The following is a 22,122-nucleotide window of genomic DNA, read 5'->3' on the forward strand; positions in this document are numbered from 1 at the left end:
AGAAAGAAGGAGTAACAGAGAGTAACTGGAACAGCAAAGCTTAAGCTAAAAGTCTACAAGAGGTGGTCATTCCTGGCATAATTTTCCCTGCTCATTGCTTCACAACATGATTTCTCTATCAGTGCAGCGCCACTTTTCCCAAAGGACAGTTGACTGTTTTATTGCATGAATGCTCCTCCCTCATTCAGGCATCCTTTTCACACTTGCCTCTCACATTGTCAAGGCTAAATGGAGTCTTGGCAAGCGCCAAATAGCACAATTTTGATGCTAAACAAACCCTTTTGTATATGAGAATGGCTGTTTGTTCCCTCTCTGTATCGAATAGTCACACATACAATATAGTCCATTGGAAACAGGGAACCAAGTGTCATCATGCTCTATTGCTTTTGTGCCTTCAACAGTATCAAACTGGCCAGGACAATATGTCACAGTGTGTCTTTCTTTCCTTCTTTTTTTTTAAGAGCGACCCTGCTTCACAATTTCATCACATTTTCTCATCACGCGGTGGGTCTAGACAGGAAGGGAGAAGCGACGGTAACCTGACAGCATTCAGCAAAATGGGATTTGAGTCCAGCTGTAATAAAACAGGGTTGTTTTTCAAGTAAGCATTCAATAACTAACCAACCACAGTCATATGAAAGAATTGGGCTGTCTGTTAAAGAAACTTCTAGGCCAGCTCTTGATTTCTGATTAACTGAATTTGCTCTACAAAAAGGCCATCTGTCTTGTCCCCACGGCATAAAAAGCTGGCTTGAACATACTTTTCCAAGAACTATTTACTTTTTTTCTAAACCAGCTAGGAGAATGTTCAAATTTTTATTAGCAAAACCCTCTCGAGTTTGGAGTTTTGAAGCCCAACTGGATGACCTTAAAGTACTGACAAATTATGCAGGGGAAATAGCTTGGAGTAGCTATGTTTATCCATAAATATTCATTCTTCATCCATTGCAGTCCTGGGCATGCTTTTTCTCTCGCTCTCCTCCTGTGAGCTGTACAGAAAGAACTGGGATGAACCCTGTCTTTTTCCTCATTGTGGTGCATGGAAACTCTCGATTTCCCCTGACAGGGTGAGCTCCAAGGGGGCTGGGAGGAATAAAGATAATTCCCAGATGTCTTTTTAAAGGCCATGTGCTTAAAATATTTCGGTCTCATCTCTCTCATCTACTGAGTGAACCCGTGAATTCGTTTCTCACTGCCTGTGTTCCTTTTGTGTTTTCCTGTTTGTATTGTCTGTGTATGTGTGTAGGTGACTTGGTGTCACGGGCTATGCACCACCTACAGCCACTGTATATGAAGAACCACAACAATGGGACACCAATGCACCAGAAAAGCGGCGTGATACACTGGGCGCCTGAAGCTATCTACACGCTGTGCTACTTCATGCACTGCCCTCAGATGGAGTGGGAAAACCCCAACGTTGAACCCTCCAAGGTTACCTTACAAACCGAGAGGTTAGAAGCAAACACGCAAATAAATGCACGTCCACATTTCTCATCAGCAACACTCAGCAGTAAAAGAAAAAAGTCAGAGTAACAGAGTGTCACTGCATCTGGTGGCTCACAGAGCCAGTGAACCAAAACAGTTAGTCTGCTTTTCTTATTCGCACTTGTTTTCCTATATTTTTTAAAAAAAGAAAAGAAATGTCTAAACATGTCTTTACACTGTAAAAAAAAACCTGTCAAATTTACGGTAAAATACCGGCAGCTGTGGTAGCCAGGAATATACCGTGAAAAAAATGTGGAATCTGTAAAAGACAATACGGTATACTGGTTTTGTAACCGTAAATTTTAAGGTAGACAACGTATTATTTTACCAAAATCATGATAGAAAAAAACAAATATATTTGTCAATTATACAGCAATTTAATGTAAAAAATGCAACTTTCCATAGCTTTTTACGGATATTTGCAGTAAAAAAAAAAAGTTATAATATAATAATATTTACAGTAATTTGTTGTTAATTTAACAGTAATAGGATAGACCCTATTATTGTAAATAACTGTAAAAATAACAGAAATATGTTAAACCTTATTAAAACCTTTGACAGTAAAAAACACTGTGAAATTGTATAACAAATTACAGCATTTTATTTTGACCAGATACATTTTACGGTAAATTCCTGGCAACCACAGCTGCCGGTATTTTACCGCTAAAAATACAGTACAATATGAGGAACATAAATGGTTTACCGTACATTTTACATTTGCAACCGCTAAATATAGAAAAACCTAAAGATGCTCATATATAACCAAGGTAGTGAATATTACTGATAAACAATGAGAAAATTTGACATACCATTTGAAAACAGACTAAACATATCATTTTCTCTATTCCTACAAAACAGCATAGATCTTGAGAATACAGCATGTGTCCATATATATGGCTGGTAATCCATGGAGGAATGAATAAACATGAAACAAAATATTACCTGCCCCTGACCTATCAACAGTAATGAGTCACTGGGTCCTGCCTTGGTGAAGGAAAGGACTCAGTGGAGTTTCTAATGCGCATGGTGTCGAAGATACAAGCTCTGCAGGAGTACTTCAATGTCCATCAGGAGTTCACTTTGGACTGGCAGGATCCCCTCTGCAGCAAAAAATGGACAAAGTTTGATCAGTGCTTGAGCAAAATGCACAGAAATGAACAAAACGTGCTGCCAAAAACAGATCTAATGATAAATGATTTCTTAAGTGTAAAATATACAGTTCTTAAAGGATAGCTATTGTCAAAATGCAACCTGGGCTGTTTTTTTTTTACTGTAAACGAGACAAACATATATCTAAAAGCATAATTACGACAAATGAGCCGTTTTTGAGATTGACCTTGATTTTGTTTTGTGGTCAATAGCCAGTGAATGGGAATACTAGGGGGCCAGGTCATAAATTTGAGCGCATCAAAATCAATACAGTAAAGAAAAAAACAGCCCAGGTTGTGTTTTGGCAATAGTTATCCTTTAAATCTACTTACAGTGGGGCAAAAAAGTATTTAGTCAGCCACCGATTGTGCAAGTGCCCCCACCTAAAATGATGACAGAGGTCAGTAATTCGCACCAGAGGTACACGTCAACTGTGAGAGACAGAATGTGAAAAAAAATCCATGAATACACATGGTAGGATTTGTAAAGAATTTATTCGTAAATCAGGGTGGCAAATAAGTATTTGGTCAATAACAAAAATACAACTCAATACTTTGTAACATAACCTTTGTTGGCAATAACAGAGGTCAAACGTTTACTATAGGTCTTTATCAGGTTTGCACACACAGTAGCTGGTATTTTGGCCCATTCCTCCATGCAGATCTTCTCCAGAGCAGTGATGTTTTGGGGCTGTCGCCGAGCAACACGGACTTTCAACTCCCGCCACAGATTTTCTATGGGGTTGAGGTCTGGAGACTGGCTAGGCCACTCCAGGACTTTCAAATGCTTCTTACGGAGCCACTCCTTTGTTGCCCGGACGGTGTGTTTTGAATCATTGTCATGTTGGAAGACCCAGCCGCGTTTCATCTTCAAAGTTCTCACTGATGGAAGGAGGTTTTGGCTCAAAATCTCACGATACATGGCCCCATTCATTCTGTCCTTAACACGGATCAGTCGTCCTGTCCCCTTGGCAGAAAAACAGCCCCATAGCATGATGTTTCCACCCCCATGCTTCACAGTAGGTATGGTGTTCTTGGGATGCAACTCAGTATTCTTCGTCCTCCAAACACGACGAGTTGAGTTTATACCAAAAAGTTCTACTTTGGTTTCATCTGACCACATGACATTCTCCCAATCCTCTGCTGTATCATCCATGTGCTCTCTGGCAAACTTCAGACGGGCCTGGACATGCACTGGCTTCAGCAGCGGAACACGTCTGGCACTGCGGGATCTGATTCCCTGCCGTTTTAGTGTGTTACTGATGGTGACCTTTGTTACTTTGGTCCCAGCTCTCTGCAGGTCATTCACCAGATCCCCCCGTGTGGTTCTGGGATCTTTGCTCACCGTTCTCATTAGTGCTGGGCGATATGACGATATATATCGTGTGGACGATAGAAAAGTGTCTATCGTGCCATTTGTCTTCTATCGTTTCTATCGTTTCTAGCCCGAATTTTACAAATTATTACATAAAATATATCATTAACCCTTTACAACCGGTCGGAGCAGGCACACTCCGTTTTGCCTAACTATTTTTAAATCCCTGTAGAACTGTAACCACGTAAGGTAGTGCAATAATGGGGTTTTTTGCATATGAAACCGTAGGGGTTGTACTTACATCTTATTCCATTAGCTTGCCCTAGGTCACGGTTTTCTTCCACATATAGCTTTGCAAAAATTGCATAAAAAGCACTTCCAGCAACAAAAACATAATATTCCAGACTTGCAGCAACAAAAACATAATATTCCAGAAACAGGCTTTGCCGATCCAATCAGCTGTTCATTACACTTCCTAGTTTGTATATAAGTCAGCCCGAACTCTCGCATGTCCGCCATTACCTGCCCGAAACCGGAAGTGACGTCATTTTCGCGGAAAATGTAGTTTTTTAAGCTTCAAAGCCTATGTTGGTATTTTTAAAATTCATGTTTGACTTTATGTTCTTCTGTATCGTTTCTGGGATGCTTAGAAGTCAAATTACACTGTTGTAAATAGTTTATTTTGATGCACATGCTGTGTTTTTGCAAATTTGCATTTATTTATTTTTATTTTTCCTGTAGTATATAAAAAATTGTGTGTCTCAAAAATAAAACTAAGAAGACACTCAAAATAAATAAATGTAAAGATAAGCTCTGGCGGACTTGGTTCTATGGTAGGTCTTAAAGGGTTAAATAGCCTGTGCAAATATATACGTGCACCCGGATTTGCAACATGCTTTACAGTAATTCAAAACAAAGACTGCACCCTCTCCACTCGCTGTTTACAGACTGCATACTTTCCAGATGACCACAGGTCAGGTGGTATATCGTGATATAAAATAATTCATATCGTGATAAATATTTTTTCCATATCGCCCAGCACTAGTTCTCATGATCATTTTGACCCCACGGGATGAGATCTTGCGTGGAGCCCCAGATCGTGGGAGATTATCAGTGGTCTTGTAAGTCTTCCATTTCCTTATGATTGCTCCCACAGTTGATTTTTTCACACCAAGCTGCTTGCCTATTGTAGATTCACTCTTCCCAGCCTGGTGCAGGTCTACAATACTTTTCCTGGTGTCCTTCGAGAGCTCTTTGGTCTTGGCCATGGCGGAGTTTGGAGTCTGACTGTTTGAGGCTGTGGACAGGTGTCTTTTATACAGATGATGAGTTCGCACAGGTGCCATTCATACAGGTAACGAGTGGGGGACAGAAAAGCGTCTTACAGAAGGCGTTACAGGTCTGTGGAAGCCAGGGATTGTCCATGTTTGAGGTGACCAAATACTTATTTGCCACCCTGATTTACGAATAAATTCTTTACAAATCCTACCATGTGTATTCATGGATTTTTTTTTTTCACATTCTGTCTCTCACAGTTGACGTGTACCTCTGGTGCAAATTACTGGCCTCTGTCATCATTTTAGGTGGGGGCACTTGCACAATCGGTGGCTGACTAAATACTTTTTTGCCCACTGTATGTAAAAGTGATACATAGACAACCCAGCCCTAATCACAATCATAATTTGTTGGAAAACGTATTTAAGTTTCCTATTGATTTATCATAGATAGGGCTGTGCGATATGAGCAAAATCTCATATCCCGATATAAGAATTCTATTGTCCCGATAATGATATAAATCACAAAAATGTAACATTTTCTGTAAATTCTGTGAATCTCGGGCAGCTCGTCTTGCGGGAAGTGTTTCCAGCTGCGCGTCATGTACTTGGAGTCGAGTGTTTTAACCGATGCATGAAACTATACATTTTTAGATATAAGTTGTAATGGCCGCCGTTTTCTTTGTATTTATTACACGGCGTGCTGCGGGGAAAAGCCTGTTCTAACCTTTTAGTCTAAGGTTTATTTTTTAAACACCTGGCGGCTCTTTTTTACTTCTCATCCGTAAATAATCTGCTCTTTCACGTGATTCAGTTTATTTTGAAAAGTCTCAACAGGATCTTGAGCTTTATTGTGAAAGGTTTATGTGGAACATAAACAAGCGGACACGCGATGCTGTTACTGTCGTTGTTGCTAACCACAACGCATAAAAACAGGGGCTTGTCCGTCTGTAGTGTGGTTATATTAAATATAAGAGAAAGAGAGAACTTTAAGAAATTAATATATCCACTACAGTGACCGTCAAAACAATGAAAAAATACTGCCGTAAACAGTTTATTTTGTGACAGCACGAAACAAACGATAGCGTAAATCATCCAATATATATCGTTATATCGAACAGCCCTAATCATAGAACTTGAAGTTAATGGCTGAATGCATGGTGATGAGACCTATCATTCAATCTACATTTTATAGCGTATGAAACTGCTCACCTCACTGCTCACTTGAATAATACCACTGCTTACCTCTTATTGAATCTTTGGGTGCAGACTTAATTGAAGAGCCTCGTATAAACAGGCAGGGTGTGATGTTTAGGGAAACCAAAGAATACAGGCGCCATCATTTCTGCCAGAAGACTCATGGGGTGCACCGAAGCTTTCATTGTGGACTGGCTAGATACCTTCTGCATTCAGAAAGAAAACAAGAAGGGCATACACCATAAACAATAATAACTGACAAAAATAATGAGACAAGAAATTAAAGTAACAAAATAAGTGCAAATCAAGTTTCCCTGTGTTGCAGTGTAGCTGAATGTTTTTCAACAATTTGATTTACGGTAAAACACATACCAAATATTTCCAGCCAAGGTTTGTTTCAATCTTCAGCATGTTTTTCCTGCCATTGTCTTGAAACTGTTTCATCTGTCCCTCTCATTTGATGCTGTTTACAAAAACAAAACAGCAATATTGTAAAGGGAAAAAGGAAAATGAATTTAATGGAAAAAAAAAGAAAAAAGATTATGACCTGAAATCTCACCATTTCCTGAGAGTCACAGGTCCTTTGAGTATCCTTATGGTTTCTGCTCAACTTCAGTGTCTGAAAAGGGCAGGAACAAAACAAACCTTTTTAATCATAATAAAGACAAAATAAGACTTAGAGACAGACAAAAAAAAAATGTGTAAAATATGTACACCGAAAGAAACAACGTGGCTCATTCCGATGCAGTTTACAATGAAGCACGTAGCCCCTTGATGACTGAACTACCTTACCACAGAAATTACAGGTTAACATAACTCCATGTACTTTGGTAATTCCTCCCTAGCAAATTAAGCACGCCAAACACAGAAACTAATCCAGAGCAATGCTTTCCTGGCGACAGTAATGCTAACTCAACTCACAAATGCTAACTAAATTCACAACCTCACTCATAAAAAACGAACTGCTAAAATTATCTATAAACGCTGGGCTGGTGGATTTTTATAACAGAGATAACTTGAAGTTGCATGTACTCACCTCACCTCGAACTAATTGTAAGCTGCCAGGATGTCTACAAATTCCGAAGATGCTGTGGTCCAAGCAGCAATAAATGGCGCTAATATACGAGTTCAAAACTGTGTCCGTTAGCCAACTTGAGTCTCCTGCATGAAAAAAAGAGCGGTTGGCTCACAGCTCAGCAGCGCGCTGCGCTATTGGTCATTTTCAGGTGACGTCATCCCGCAATGTAATGTCGCTCTTTGTTTCTTTAGGAGGAGGTTCGAATTTGATCAGAAGTCACTTCTGCAGACCGCTGCAGCCACGTCTTGCCTTGCTTCCCCTTTTTTTTGGTGAAATGGTTCGCTCATACTGCACAATGTTGCTACCAGAATTTTTTTTTCTCTGCAATTCGAAACGTCTGTACACAGTTTACCAGCAGTTTAGCTACCAATCAACAGCGATCACACAAACTCAAAATTTAAGGCGGACCCACTTAAGGTGGTCTGATAATATGGCGTGAAACACAACACAAAGTTGTTTTAAAATAATAATTAAAAAAGATTATTGAAATCAATTTTATTCACAACCATGAACTTTATTTTTAACATCTTCTTTTGCTGTTGATTTTTTTTTATCAGAAGGTTAACAATGATATACTGCAGGCCTAACTTTTAATCTGTATATCAGTATCTGAATTTTAAAATAAAAAAAAATACTATTAATTTTATTGTCTTTCACTGCTGATATTTCCTTTTTTTTTAAATGGTATTTACTGGTTGTATTATTACGGTGGACCCTATTTTTTTTAACATCTTGCTTCTGTAAAAATGAATGTTTTTGTTTGCTTAAAAATCTACAGCTTTATACTGTGAATTCCAATGTGCACAACCCCAAAATATGTAGTTTTACTCAAATAATACCGTAAAATCTAAGATTTTCAGACATTTTCAACATTACAATATTTAATTGTAAAATGTATGCATATTTTTTTGTTTTCACAGACAATATTTATAATTTCAACATTTTATTACAGTAAAAAACAAAGTTTTTTCCAGTCTCACAATTAACGGTTATTCAATCTATTTAATACAGTAAAAGGAAGTTTTTGGTTTTACGCTCCATTACCGTTGGAATTTGACGGTGTTTTGCTGTATATTTTACTGACTTTTGTTACAGTGTACAGCGTCAAAACACACAAAGCCTTTAGCTATGGGAAGGTTTACAAGCTGAAAAACAGATTTTTACCTCAAGAATTAGCAGACAGCATAGATTTTATAGAACAAGAGGGTTATAACTGAAGTTATTTCACCTATTGGTTTGTGGGCTACCATTTCAAAGTCATATTATTTGTATGATAACTGGCAAAAAAAGAAACCAACACCACACAGATGGTTGAGAGCTCCTGCCAGAGTACAGAGCACCAGAAATGCTGAGTTCCCCCACCTGTCACCCAAAGCATCACAATATTGGTAAATTATAGGAAATTCCTCCACTTCATTGAGTCATGAAGGGGAAACTTTCTTCTGCTTTTGTTCATTTCTGTCCGTGGCTGTTTAAGGGACTGCAGTTTTTTACACTTGACATTAGATTTATTTTTGAGCCCCTGCGATCGACGCTTTATTAAGATGAAAACTGAGTGAATGTTTATCTTACCTTCATCAGAAGGACATATACAAAATTCCCAATCTCCTTGATACCTGTAAAGGTTGTCAGCTTAATTTGAAGAAATCTATGTGCTATAACAAACTATGGAACTGAGATTCAGTTTCAGTCATCCTGCATCAAGACCTGAAAAGCAAGTCAGGTGAGCAGCACAATGTTAAGCCTTTATTTGTCTACAAAAAAATAAAGCACTACATTATGGAGGTAAAACAGGAAACAGGAAAGCTCATAAATATTACAATTTATTAGTTTAGTAGTAATAATAAAGGCACACCACAAGTCACTGGGACAAAAAGTGGAAACTGCCTTTGGTTATACACAATCAAAGCTTCTGCATGTCTCTTCCTCCTCCTCCTCACCTTATAACACAGTCCAGTGGTGATGCTGCTTCTGCAGAGATCATTCTGCTGCAACTGTACACCTCTGCTGACTGATTTTTTCTTTATTATTGTATTTCTGGCTCTCTGTGCTAAGCCGTGAAATGGCAGACCAGATGTTTTCCTCTGGAAGGAAAGTACAGTGAATTGTCAACGTCTTGGCTACTTGAGCGAGCCCTCTGGGTGACCTGAGTCGTGGAAGGAAGGGGCAGTTGGAGCAGCCGTGAACAGACTTGCATTGAGAATTACCACCACTGCCCTATTGGGAATTTATATTCAGGAAGCTGTGGGACTCTGACGGTGACACATGTGACATGAAAATTAGGCAGTGTTTCCATAGTGTTTGGATACATGTTCCCACAGTGTTCACTTTCTTTGCCACTTCTACTCATGAAACATTTATTCGCTGTATGTTCAGTATTTCCTCTGCTTTGGTAGAAACCTCTGTGGAATACAGAGCTGACAGTTGAGCCTGAGCAGTCCAGACTTTTATCACCTGTCGTGGAGCAATTTATCTCTTAATGTGTGTCCCAGATATCCAACTTCTGTCTGCTTTAGCTCCACCGTTTGTAACCAACATCACGTTTAGCGCATGTTATTATATTTTTTTTTAGGTCATTTTAAATCCAATTCTGGACCCAACATTAAGGAAATCCCTCTGATTTCAACTGTTTCCTTACAGAATGTCCGCACTTTTAAAGAGCACTGCATGGAAACAGGGCGACCTTGAACTGCTTGTGAACCAAAGTTTCCACTGGGCTTGTGAAGGAATGCATTGGCATTATACGTTCCCTGACTCTTGATTAGGTGTTGTGCAGAGCTTTAATGAAGTCTGCAGAAGTAATAATGTCACGTGGATGTAGGTCAGGCTCCTTTGAAGAGAGTAAAACACAAACACAAGGGTTTGCATTTCTTAGCATATCAAACTAATATTGAGTAACCCTCCTGTCAGCTTAAAGTAGCAGAGATGAGAGAGTTGTGCACTCAGCGTGTGTCAAGGGCAGCCCGGCCATTAAGACATCCTTTGTAAAGCGACATACTGATTAATAAATCCGCGAAGAACACACAAACACAAACACATAACCAGCTTCTGGATTTGGCAACAGTCAAATCATCTGTCAGAGTTTTTTAAAAGAAACTAAACAAATTGCTACTACTGTCGTCCAAATGCTGTTATATAATTAAAATGATAACTGGTTTAAAAAGTAAATATCAGTTTGTTTAAAAACATTTTTGTTTGCATTACAATAGCGTGTGTCAGACTTTTGTCCTATTATATTACATAATAAGGTCTTCAAAAGTCATTGTTCTTCTGTAGTTATAAAGCATGGGGGTGTGTCATTATGTTTTGCATTACCAACTCACTTAAGATTGCTTTTGTATCAGTCAGTCACAAAAGTGAACACACATATTGTATTTGTATTTCCATTCATATGGATTCCATATGGCTGTTGTAAACACTGATGCAGGATGAGTGGAGGAGAGAAGGCCAGAGGTAGAGGTTTTGAATTCTTTTATTCTCATAGCTATTCTATTTTACATAATTAAAGCCAGAACACGGCTTCAGGGATTAATGATGGGCATCTCTTGTTATTACTGACATTTTATACGCTGAGCAATCAGGCTGTTATAAATGAAAATGATTGCCACATGTATTGATAATAAAAAAAAGTTACAGGCTTTGGGTGATGGTGGAATAATAATACGACCTCGCCTGAGGTTTTCTCTGTGCTGTTTACTGATTACATGCAAAGAGGACAACTTTAATAAAGGTGAGCTCAATATAAACTGAAGCATTTGTGGTCCTGGCGCTGGGTTTTGATTCTCTTTTCTCAGCTGTGGTCAACATGGAGCATGAAGGAGCTAGACTCATTTGAAATGAATCTAATTACATAAGCCCAGATGATATGTAGTAAACATAGCTTGTTTGAGAGCCCATGGGGGTTTTGCCTGGTTGGTAATGCAACCTAGATTGTTTGCTCTGTGCAAATACGGCTTTAAACGCCTGTGTGCTCTCTCAGTCTTCTCTGTCAGAGAACAGGATGTATGATGTATAATGGTTGTTACCTGCTGCCGTCTGAACGCCGCAGTACTGTACATTTCCAAGGAAGCAAACACACAATCAGTTTACCTTAACTGATAATGATCTTTTATAATTACTGAAATACATTATAGGAAAACGTGAGGAGGAACTGCAGTACTTGATCTTGTGAAGTGAAAATGATGACACATGTAATTCCTGGCAGCATTATGACATCACAATTCTTTTAAAGGCATATAAGTCTTATAATGCATTATCCCCAATTTGCAGTGCATTGTGTTGGTTTATATGGTACATTGTGGCATATGGGTTTATGTTCTATTAAACAATAAGCAACAGCAGGGCAGTATTTTATGGTATTATGACAGACTTTAGATCATTAAACAAGAGCAGAGCAGATTAAAATGATAATTTTTTTTCATTTATATATGGTCTACAACCTCTCTACATCTAAACACCTCTTTTATGTTCTGATTTAGGGTCTTCAAAGTGAGTTAATCTTTTTCTCAATAATTAACAGTGGCAAAAAAATAACATGCAAATTCTGTTTTAGCGAAATGCCTGCGCACACCAAGTGTGACTTCACTGTGTTTATTGTGGCAACTACGTGTGCTTCTACCTCCCTCTATAGGCCATTTCTGGTGTTGCCGCCTCTGATGGAGTGGGTGCGTGTAGCTGTGGTTCACACCGAGCACAGACGCAGCTTCACTGTGGACAGCGATGATGTGCGGCAGGCTGCCAGGCTGCTGCTGCCTGGAGTGGACTGTGAGCCCCGCCAGCTCCGGTAGGCCCGGGAGTGAGTGGGCTTGCGCTTGAGCTGCAGAACATGTGTGCAGTCAACTTCTTCATCTGAACCCACAAAAAGCATACACGCATACATGTCAATTATACATGCAGGGAAAGATGTGCGTGTTTCACGTCCTCCCTGTAGTGTCAAGAAATAAAGCCTGCAAGGTGTTTAGAGAAAACACTGCACGTAGCAAACAGTAATACTTGTCAGCTTGCACTCACTTTGTGTGCTATGCCTTTCAGAACGGATGACTGCTTCTGTGCCTCAAGGAAACTGGATGCTGCCTCTACTGAGGCAAAGTTCCTGCAGGATTTGGGCTTCCGCATGCTCAGCTGTGGACGCACAGACCTGGTAAAGCAGGCTGTCAACCTGCTAGGGCCGGATGGTATCAACAGCATGAGTGAGCAGGTTAGAAACACAGTCAACATATTTAATAATGCATATACCGGCACATTTGTTCTCATGAACACATCAACACACACATACACAGCCTGTGGAAGTGTTTATTTTGTTTGTTTGGTAAACTGAGGTTCCTCCGCTTCTGAGCACAGTGCTGACTCTTGAGCTAAAAGGCAGTTATGCATATTAAATCTTATTTTGACATATATTTTCCTGCATTAGAGCTCTGCACTATATCATGACTTCCACCTCAAGTACAATAAATCATCAGGGGAATACTGCAAGTGTAGCTCCTGATTTTCCTTGGGAAAATCAACATTCAGTTCAGGGCTGAGCTTAGCAGAAGCTTTCACATACAGAGCGCTGTGCTGCATGTGTCCGTCAGACAGCCTCGGGTAGTGTCCCAGATGGCCCAGAGGAGATCTTAATTCATGTGGTATCCTTTAAAATGTTCATCAGAAGCAGAATATTGCTGCCATCGAACTCAACCCTGAATTTGAGCTGTCAAGAAGACAAGCAGACCAAGCATTAACCCTTGTTCTGTAGCTAAAAACAAATGGTATAACTCAAGTTCACATTACTCAGTGGGCAAATAAGAAACATGACATTCCCCGAGAAAAGTGCTTGAAAATCATGTCCTGGAGCGAATTTTTAGGATTTGGTGATGTCACTGAGTGTTTCAAGAAAATGAAAGATTAAATCGCAGCTGCTTTCATTCTCTGTGCATCTACTTGTGTAGGGTATGACCCCGCTGATGTACGCTTGTGTCCGTGGAGACGAAGCCATGGTGCAGATGCTGCTGGATGCAGGAGCAGATATTAACAGCGAGGTCAGTGGTTAAAAAGAAAGAAAGAAAAAGTTTATGTCTGCTGTTCTGCTTTTGGCATTGAGCAGAAGTCAGCAGAACTGAACCAGGCTGCTTTGATTAGAGAATAGAAATATCGTTTACCTTTTTTCTATTATAAGATTGAGCTGCTGAGTATAATTGAAGTCTCTTTGTCAGACATTAGCACTCTTTATGCCCATTTTATATGTAGACAATTTAAATTAATAGTACTGAAATAACGGTACACATTAATGTAACAAATGTATTTGTATACTTATTTTTCCTTTAAATTGGAGAAAACCAAACATGTCATCCGTCATTTCCTCTCGTTTTCTCCCATGTGTCGTGCTGCTAAATGTATAAGAGGTGAAGATCATGAGACACTCACTGCTGTGCTCTTATACGCTGATATCTATTTGCATTTCAGCAGTTAGAGTGTGAAACGTGACACAGAGGTTTCCTGCTGACTCATTCTTTTTTATGTCCGGGAAAAAATAGAGATCGGCTGACTTAAAGCAAACAGGATTCCTCACAGAGTCCGCGGAGAATCGTGACGGCATCCTTTGACTCTGCGCAGACATGAGCGAGGTCATTCAGTTGAGGTCTCATGATCCTGATCTCCGTTAGTCACTTCAGCAACAACATGTCCCATCAGCTATTGTGTCAGAGTTGATTTGCAGCCCACTGCATTCATGACAGCTGGCCAAAGCACAAAGCACTGTCAACAACTAAAACCTAAAGACCCACTTTAAAATTCATTTCAGGCATGTGTATTTCCATTTTTTGAAATGTATTATGTATGAATTTTGTTTCAGCAGACTAAAATTTATCGTGTACTTTCATTGCATGAATCGGGTACCAATGATAAATAGTTCCTACTGGTTTCTAAATCAAAGGACATAAGAAAAAAAAAAGACCCTGCGGACTAATACTACAGGTTCCAGTAATGGGAAAAGTTTAAGTGAACTAATAATTTTCCTATCCAAAATGATCCATAATTACTTACTAATTATGGAATACTGAATAAGCCAAAATAGCAAAGTGGAACTTTGGGATTATCTCCCCAAACTCAGAGGATGGTGTTCTCGAGGGACATGTAGAAGATAAGGGTTATGTCCCCAAAGTGCTGACAGGTGGACTCGCCAATATTAGATTTATAAATCATGTAAGGATGAAGGACCTGTCATACTTAAGGGGAATTTCCATAATGCTTGCCTATATAGTCTACATTGACTTCAGTGTTGGTTCAAGTGCTATTACCTTGTGCTCTTGACACTTATTATGTAAGAGTGCTCCAACAGAGAATCTCTTCTCAGTCTGATAGTATAGACTGTAGCTCTTGCAGAGGAAAACCTTGGCCAGCTTACACAATATACAGTAACTACAGTAAGTAATAAAAAATACTATTATTGTTTCATTGCACTTCACATGCCCCCCTCATGTGTATTTCCCCTGTATACTCTTCTGTATTCAGCTGGTACCTGATTCATACAACAACATGACACTATTAAGTACCAATTCATAAAATCTAATGGACATCCCAGCCTCGTTTTCTCCCAGAGCAGTTTAAGTAAAAACATGTCCCTTTGTGCTTTGTTCATGCTCCTGTGTCTCGTGTATGTCACATTTTTAGTTTTTAAACCTGGCCAACGAGCTGAGCCTTGGAGAGGTCAATTCAGAGCGCTGTCAGAAAAAGCCAAAGCAGAGGGTGAAAAATGAGGGTGAAACCATTAGGACAAGGCCTAACTAGACAGATCAATTCATCGTGTTCATTAGGAGGCAAACACAGTGGCAGGATGTCCTCTGCAGCCCCATGATTCCTGGTTAATTACTCTAGTTTCTCCTGTAGAGCTTGCTCTCTCCCCTTCTCCCCTCCCTTCAGCTGCTTGTCTTGTGCCTCGTAGGCCATGTAGTAGATTTAATGGCTTCGTATCTCTCTCCCTCACCTTTGTCCCTCCTACCTACCCAACCCACCTACCTGTGTCCCTTCCCCAGGTGCCAAACTCAGTGCACAAGCACCCCTCAGTCTTTCCCGAAACACGGCAGGCGACGCCCCTCACTTTCGCTGTGTTACACGGACATGTGCCTGTGGTGCAGGTAGTGACATTCTTTCTCACCTGTGATTCTCTCATCGTGACCTTTTGTTGTGCTTCAGCTCATGGTTGGTCATCATTGCCATTTCTGTCATCAAAGCTTCTCAGTGGTGATGATGACGGCTCTCCACTAAGAGTTTTCTCCTCTCTCTCTCTCTTTCTCTCTTTATTTTCCGTTTGTGAAAATGACCTAGTTGCTAAATATATACAACATGAGCTTTATACATTTAAAGAGGGCGATTGTGCAGCCATGCTTTAGGTCAGCACATGGCTACCTCCAGTCAATTTGCACTTTTGAGCAAATGGATCAAACTGAGTTTAGCAAGTGGAAAATGGAAACACAGCAGCCTAATTGTTATCGAACTCATTTAACTATTTCTGTTTGCCCTCTGAGGGATCTGATTTTGAATCATTAAAGTCCAGTGGAAAATGTTTTGGTAGTGCTACAGTTTGGTCTTTGAGGGCATCAGAAAACTGAAACCCTGAAGTTAAAAAAAGAGTCAATTTGGTGTAAAGTCATAGAAAGTATTACCATTAAAATGTAACAAATTCACGAAATATCTTTCATTAAGGAGATGGTCTAGATCATTATCTCATTAAAAATAAATAAATAAATGAATAATTTTAATAAAATTGATTTATTATTATCAAATATCCTGCAGTCAGTGTCATTTTAAGTCTTCTGTTTATTTCTGATAGGATCTGTTTATATGAAGAACTTGAAGAGCAGTTTACTTTCGCTGAAAATAAGTCTTCCTAGAAGTATAGTACAGCTGAATTATCTGAACGTTGATAAAGTAAAGTTAAACTGGACTGGCCTGAAAGGGCCCTGAATGTAGGCTGGTTCAATTCTTATCATAATCATACACATCTTAAAATGGCTAGAAATATAACAGACAACTTGCACATTTCTGTGTGTTCTCTGGTTTTTGGGGAAGAGGTACTGAAAGACACTTGAAGAGTGCCTCAAAGAACCTATAACAGCATCCCATAAGTGTATGTGCCAGGCGCTAAATCTTTCATGCCTTTAGAGCTTGCTAAAGCAGAATTTGGGCCGACAGTAACAGATTTTGCTGCAGCAGCCAGGTTTCTTTTATATCACTGAAAGAGCCTACATACGGTAAAGTTAAGAACATGTCTTTAGGTGTGGAAACATTGTCTGTATATATTTAAAATATTCAAGAAAAAAGGATTCAGTTCCTGGATTGTCTGTAATCGAGTTTTTCCAGCTTTTTTGGTTGTGGTTTCGCTTCTTATTACATTTATTCTTATTATATATTTTTGTACAATTTTGTAATGTGAAAATAAAGAAACTAATGGAAAATTAGCAACCTTTAACATTTAATAGCAAACAACACTACTGTATATGGGACTTGTAAAATGCATTTTAAAAAAACAAAACAGACAAAAAGAAAACTAAACTTAAAGTTGGCCAAAATTGACATTCATACATTTGACTTTCATCTATTTAGTTTATTTCTCCAAAAGTAGCACTTCTGTTTTAAAGAGATAAAATAATAGGCAGTGTTTTAAACTAGCCAGTTAGGTTAAACCTACCATCCTGACATCAAATTAGACTCATTAGCAAATGACTCTTCCTCTTCCCCTCACTCTGCTCTCTTTGTCTTCTTCTTTGTCTCTCTCTCTTTGTCAATCATGCTCACCTGCATCCTCACCTGCAGCTGCTGCTGGATGCCAAAGCCAACGTGGAAGGCTCCCTGCAGGATGGGATGGAGAACTACACGGAGACACCGCTGCAGCTGGCTGCTGCTGCAGGTACTAAGACACAGCACGACTCCCATCTTCCACCTCCTGCCCAACTGTATCGCACCATGCTGTCAGCAGCAGCTGGCCATCTATACTCAGCTGATAACAACACCTGAGTGTCAGCATGAACAGTGGCTGAATTACAAGTTTAGAAGCTTGCTTCTCCTGGGGGCTGGAAGAATAAAGACAAATAGAGCCATGAATGTGGAACAAATGATGAAATGTGTGCTTCTCTTTCATCTTTCTCTTGGTCTCATTTTCATTTAATCTTATTATTTCCGTGTGTGTGTGCGTGTTTAAACTGAGCCAGTCATTTTTCATGTGCAGGTAACTTTGAGCTGGTGAGTTTGCTGCTGGAGCGAGGCGCTGACCCCATGGTGGGAACTATGTACCGCAATGGAATTTCTACTGCACCACAAGGCGATATGAACTCCTATAGCCTGGCAGCAGCACATGGGCACAGGTAGGTGATGAATGCATTCATGTTCCCTTCAACAGCAAACATACAAGCACTGTGTACTCGGCGTATAATCTTATTTATGTACAAACACAACTTCCTTAGAGGACGCCTGTAAAATTAGCACCACAGGTCTTCAGTTTCCTGCATGAGTAACCTCCTGTTGTCTTTCTGTTGTTTTCAAAGTATTGTTAAGACTTAAAACTCTGCAAAAATATTTTAAAAGTTTGGCTTAATAAAATGGCAAAACTGACAGGGTTACACTGCAAACAGTGTACTCTGTACAATACTGTACTATCTTTTAATAATCGATCCAGAATAGTTTCTGTTAATGCTTTGCTTTACAAGCTTATCTGTATAAACGGTCTCTATTTTTGTGTCTTTGCCTTTCTTGCTGCCAGTAAGCAAAAATTGTAATTAGCAGAGAATTTTCCATTTGAATTACATGTTTCCACTTCATTTTGTGTCAAATTATGTGGTTGTTCTTGCAAATTAGGTGGAAATCATTCTGAAATATAGACCTGTAAAATATAGCATTATATCAAACCAGTAGTTTTTTTGTTTGTTTTTGGTTTTTGCTAGTTATTTTTCAGGCTAGAAAACTGTATTTTTGAATTTTTAAGCTAAAAGCATCTTTATTCAGGTGGGTTTTGCATGAAATTGTATAAAAGCCCATGTGTGTAATTGCTGTTTACCACTGAATATAGTATATTTTACATGCCACAAATATAAAGCTCTTTGTATAAACCCTCTGAGTTTTTGTTTCTTATGGGCTCATTCTCTTTTTTTATCCAGCCACACCCATTCATCAAAATGCAGCTATTTCCATTGAGCCGATTTATTTTAACTTGCCAGCAGACTACAACAGTAACGACCCCAATTACTATCATATCATGTTCAAGTCCTTCCATTTTTTAAAAATCTAGCCCACTTCTGATTCAGGGCTGGAGATGCAAACTTATTTTTGGTAAAAAATCAGTCAAATAGAGTCCTGAAATCCATTCAGTCTAATCACAGTTTTTTTCTCTGCTTTTGTTCTTTTGCCTTTTTTGATTTGTAGAAATGTGTTTCGCAAGCTGTTGTCCCACACAGAGAAAGGGAAAGGAGATGTCTTGTCATTGGAAGAGATTCTTGCAGAAGGCTCAGAGCTGGAAGGCAGAAGCATGTCTCAGATGGATCTGATCAGAACTGGAAAAGCCAAACTTAAAGCTCTGAAGGAAGCCATGTACCACAGTGCTGAACATGGGCATGTAGACATCACCATAGATATACGGAGTCTTGGTGGGTTTTCTGGAAATGCGTGCATGTGACTTCTACAGTATCTCATTTTGTATGAAATGGCACATTCTTTATTTCATGTTGGTGTACTTGTGAAACTTAGGAGTCCCATGGACTTTGCACACTTGGCTGGAGTCTCTGCGCACATGTTTCCATCAGCACCGCCGACCTCTGATCCAGGGTCTTCTGAAAGAGTTCAGCTGCATTGAGGAAGAGGAGTACACTGAGGAGCTCATTACGCATGGCCTGCCTCTTATGTTCCAGATCCTCAGAGCCAGCAAGGTACTGCCCTGTGTGTGTTTCCTGTTAACATAAAACACAGACAAGTGTCACGACACATTGGATCATTACCGTAAAAGTAAGAACATTTTCTTCAGAGCTACACTTTAGTCTCCATCCTCTTAAGTGTCTGCTCTTCACTAAACCACAGCCATGTCCTCCTCTTTTTTTGTAGTAATGCTATTACATAGTCAGGTCATCAGCTTCACAGTGACCGACAGAGCCCCAGTGGCTTACTCAATATCTATTACGTAAAATGATAACGATTTCTGATAGACGCCCGTTCCTCTCTGTTGCAGTTTATCATATTAGGCCCTCGTCTCATTACTTCAGCTTAGGCTCCCTTGGTAGGCAATGTTAGAGTTCACCCAGCTCATTGTTGTCCTTGTCCTGGCACTCGTCTTAGCTTTGTCTACTGTGACTTAAGCTTGATAATGCCCTGATGGCATGATAGGTTAGCTGCCATTGCTGATATGAGAAAAAAAACACTGCACAGTTTCAGATTGTGAGTGTGCATACACTCATATAAATGAAATACACAAGCAGAGCCACAGAGAGTCACGTGCATGGGTCTGATACCAGCAGCATACCTCTCTCACATGCACACACGCACATACTCATATACTCGTACACTCCAAACATGCTATGCTTCGCTGGATTGCTGCAGTGTCAGTCCTTGTTTCTGTCTTGGTTGATGTATGGCTCGGGCCACTGACCCTCATCTCTGAGAGAGGCTCTGCTTGCATCACCTTGAGGTCCGCAGACATCAAGGTTTGTCTTTTCTGTACCAGACACTCTGCTGCCGTGTTCCTCTGAAGCATTCATTCAGCCTCTTAGTGTTTAGTTCATTTTAGAGGACGTTGATTAAATGTATATCTGTATATCTCTACCTCACTGCTTCCCTATCTCTCTTGTCAGCATAGAAAATTTTGAAGACAATGCAGAAATACATATTTGTTAGAAGTTTGTTGCATTCAAGCAGGATGACTGCACACATAAGGCTTGTGCTGTAGCATGCCTCTACCCCTCCTTACCTTCACTTTGCTTCTGCACACACACAAGTGAAAAGTTTAGAAGAAGGGTAAGAAAATCTCCTGTCTTTTCCTTTTAATCTCACTCCTACAGTAGCTCAGCCTGTCGCTGTATTTCCCACCACAGCAACCTCTAAGGACGTGTGGGTGTGAAAAATAAGTCTGATATCTATCTGATCCCCTTTGTAATGTGTGAAATATCCATAAATACAAGTTTTACTGGAACAACTGCTTGAATGAAGTGGATGCTAAGCCTGGTAAGGCTGCAGAAGTTTAACCTCTCTTGGTATTTGCGTCGGGGCTGTTTGTGTGGGAGAGGCGCGCCGTGCAGTATGTGCTTATGCTCTTACATAACATAGACTCCTGGATGCTGGCTTAGCATGATGCATCCAAGGTGAGCTCTGCTTACCCTCTTCTGTCACTCTGTCTGTGTTTTGTCAGAATGAAGTGATCAGCCAGCAGCTGGCTGCGATCTTCACTCAGTGTTACGGCCCTTACCCCATCCCCAAACTGGCAGAGATCAAGAAGAAGCAGTCATCACGTTTGGGTGAGCATATTTCTTCATCATTTCATTTAATTATTAAAGTGTATTCACATACATACAGGCACGCAGCAGAAGCATCAGAATCATTTGTCTTATCTTTTTTAGTCTGCCCTTACTAGTAAATGCAGATTAGAAAGTGTGCATGACACCATCTAGTGTTCAGAACTGGAATAGAACTTTTCAGGTCAATACAATCAACTGCATGAAGCTGAAATGGGTCTAGAACGAGTAACAAGGCTAGGTTGAACACTCCATTTGCTCTTTTTATGAAAATCAGAAAAACATAATGTTTTTCTGGTCATGTGTCTTTCAGATCCCCACTTCCTGAACAATAAAGAAATGTCTGATGTGACCTTTTTGGTGGAGGGGAAACCTTTTTACGCCCACAAAGTTCTGCTTTTCACAGCTTCCAACAGGTATTTAAACCTCTGCCTTTAAAATGCACTTGTAGGATGTTTACACAGTATATTTTGTAACCCTAAGGTCCTGCTAAATACGATTACCCCAACTCTGAATTGTTTTTAATATAGCAAAATACTTTTGATTTAATGTGTTTGTGAGTTCTGATGTTTTGAACTTTATCAGGTGAATCTCTAGTCTTTTTTTCTTCTTCTGTAATCTTGAAGGGATTTTTAACTCTATTTTATTTTTATTTTATTTTATTTATTTATACCAAAGTAGGGTATAAGTAAAGGCTCATAAGGCAAATTACAATATTATAGAAAGAAGTAATAGAATGCCAGTTAATTTGGTCTCCACTCTTGTGTATTCTCCCTGCTGTTGTATGTTAGTAGTGTTTATTTCCATTCAGTGAGTTCTTAAAACATGACCAAGTTAACCAACCTGTGATATTTCTCTCCTTTTGTCTCTTTATCATTCTCTACAGATTCAAAACTCTTCTAGCTAACAGACCATGTGGTGAAAACACGTGCATTGAAATCAGCAATGTCAAATTTCAGATATTTCAGGTAGTGTTATTATGTTTTGACAAGGCAGACGTTTTAAGTAAATGTTAGCCACATGTTCCTTTAAATATATGTGTTGTGTTTTTTTTCTATGTGCACTCTGTAAATTATGGATCTTATCTTATCAGCTTGTCATGCAGTATCTGTACTGTGGAGGGACAGAAGCTCTGCACATCAGGAACACTGATGTCATGGAG

At 39.5% G+C, this 22,122-nt stretch overlaps 1 protein-coding gene and 1 long non-coding RNA gene across 3 annotated transcripts in view; one reads left to right on the top strand and one right to left on the bottom strand.

Moving 5' to 3' along the window:
* btbd11b (BTB (POZ) domain containing 11b) overlaps positions 1-22,122 on the top strand; it is a 76,161-nt gene that overhangs the window by 52,388 nt on the left and 1,651 nt on the right. Inside the window, exons 3-15 of one of the 2 annotated variants that reach the window (XM_063480057.1) lie at positions 1,247-1,451; positions 12,128-12,280; positions 12,529-12,694; positions 13,425-13,514; positions 15,507-15,608; positions 17,287-17,380; positions 17,699-17,834; positions 18,889-19,109; positions 19,210-19,388; positions 20,858-20,963; positions 21,274-21,376; positions 21,847-21,928; positions 22,054-22,122. In XM_063480057.1, coding sequence (XP_063336127.1) covers positions 1,247-1,451; positions 12,128-12,280; positions 12,529-12,694; positions 13,425-13,514; positions 15,507-15,608; positions 17,287-17,380; positions 17,699-17,834; positions 18,889-19,109; positions 19,210-19,388; positions 20,858-20,963; positions 21,274-21,376; positions 21,847-21,928; positions 22,054-22,122 — 1,706 coding nt within the window. The remainder of the gene's footprint in view (positions 1-1,246; positions 1,452-12,127; positions 12,281-12,528; positions 12,695-13,424; positions 13,515-15,506; positions 15,609-17,286; positions 17,381-17,698; positions 17,835-18,888; positions 19,110-19,209; positions 19,389-20,857; positions 20,964-21,273; positions 21,377-21,846; positions 21,929-22,053) is intronic. The other variant, XM_063480058.1, reaches the window with a different exon arrangement.
* Positions 6,360-7,099, bottom strand: LOC134631583 (uncharacterized). The gene is made up of 3 exons (XR_010094415.1): positions 6,979-7,099; positions 6,792-6,882; positions 6,360-6,625 (listed from the first exon to the last, which is right to left on the bottom strand). It is a non-coding gene; the product is annotated as an uncharacterized LOC134631583 (long non-coding RNA).

This window comes from Pelmatolapia mariae, linkage group LG7 (genome assembly GCF_036321145.2).
Source record: "Pelmatolapia mariae isolate MD_Pm_ZW linkage group LG7, Pm_UMD_F_2, whole genome shotgun sequence".
NCBI lineage: Eukaryota > Metazoa > Chordata > Actinopteri > Cichliformes > Cichlidae > Pelmatolapia > Pelmatolapia mariae.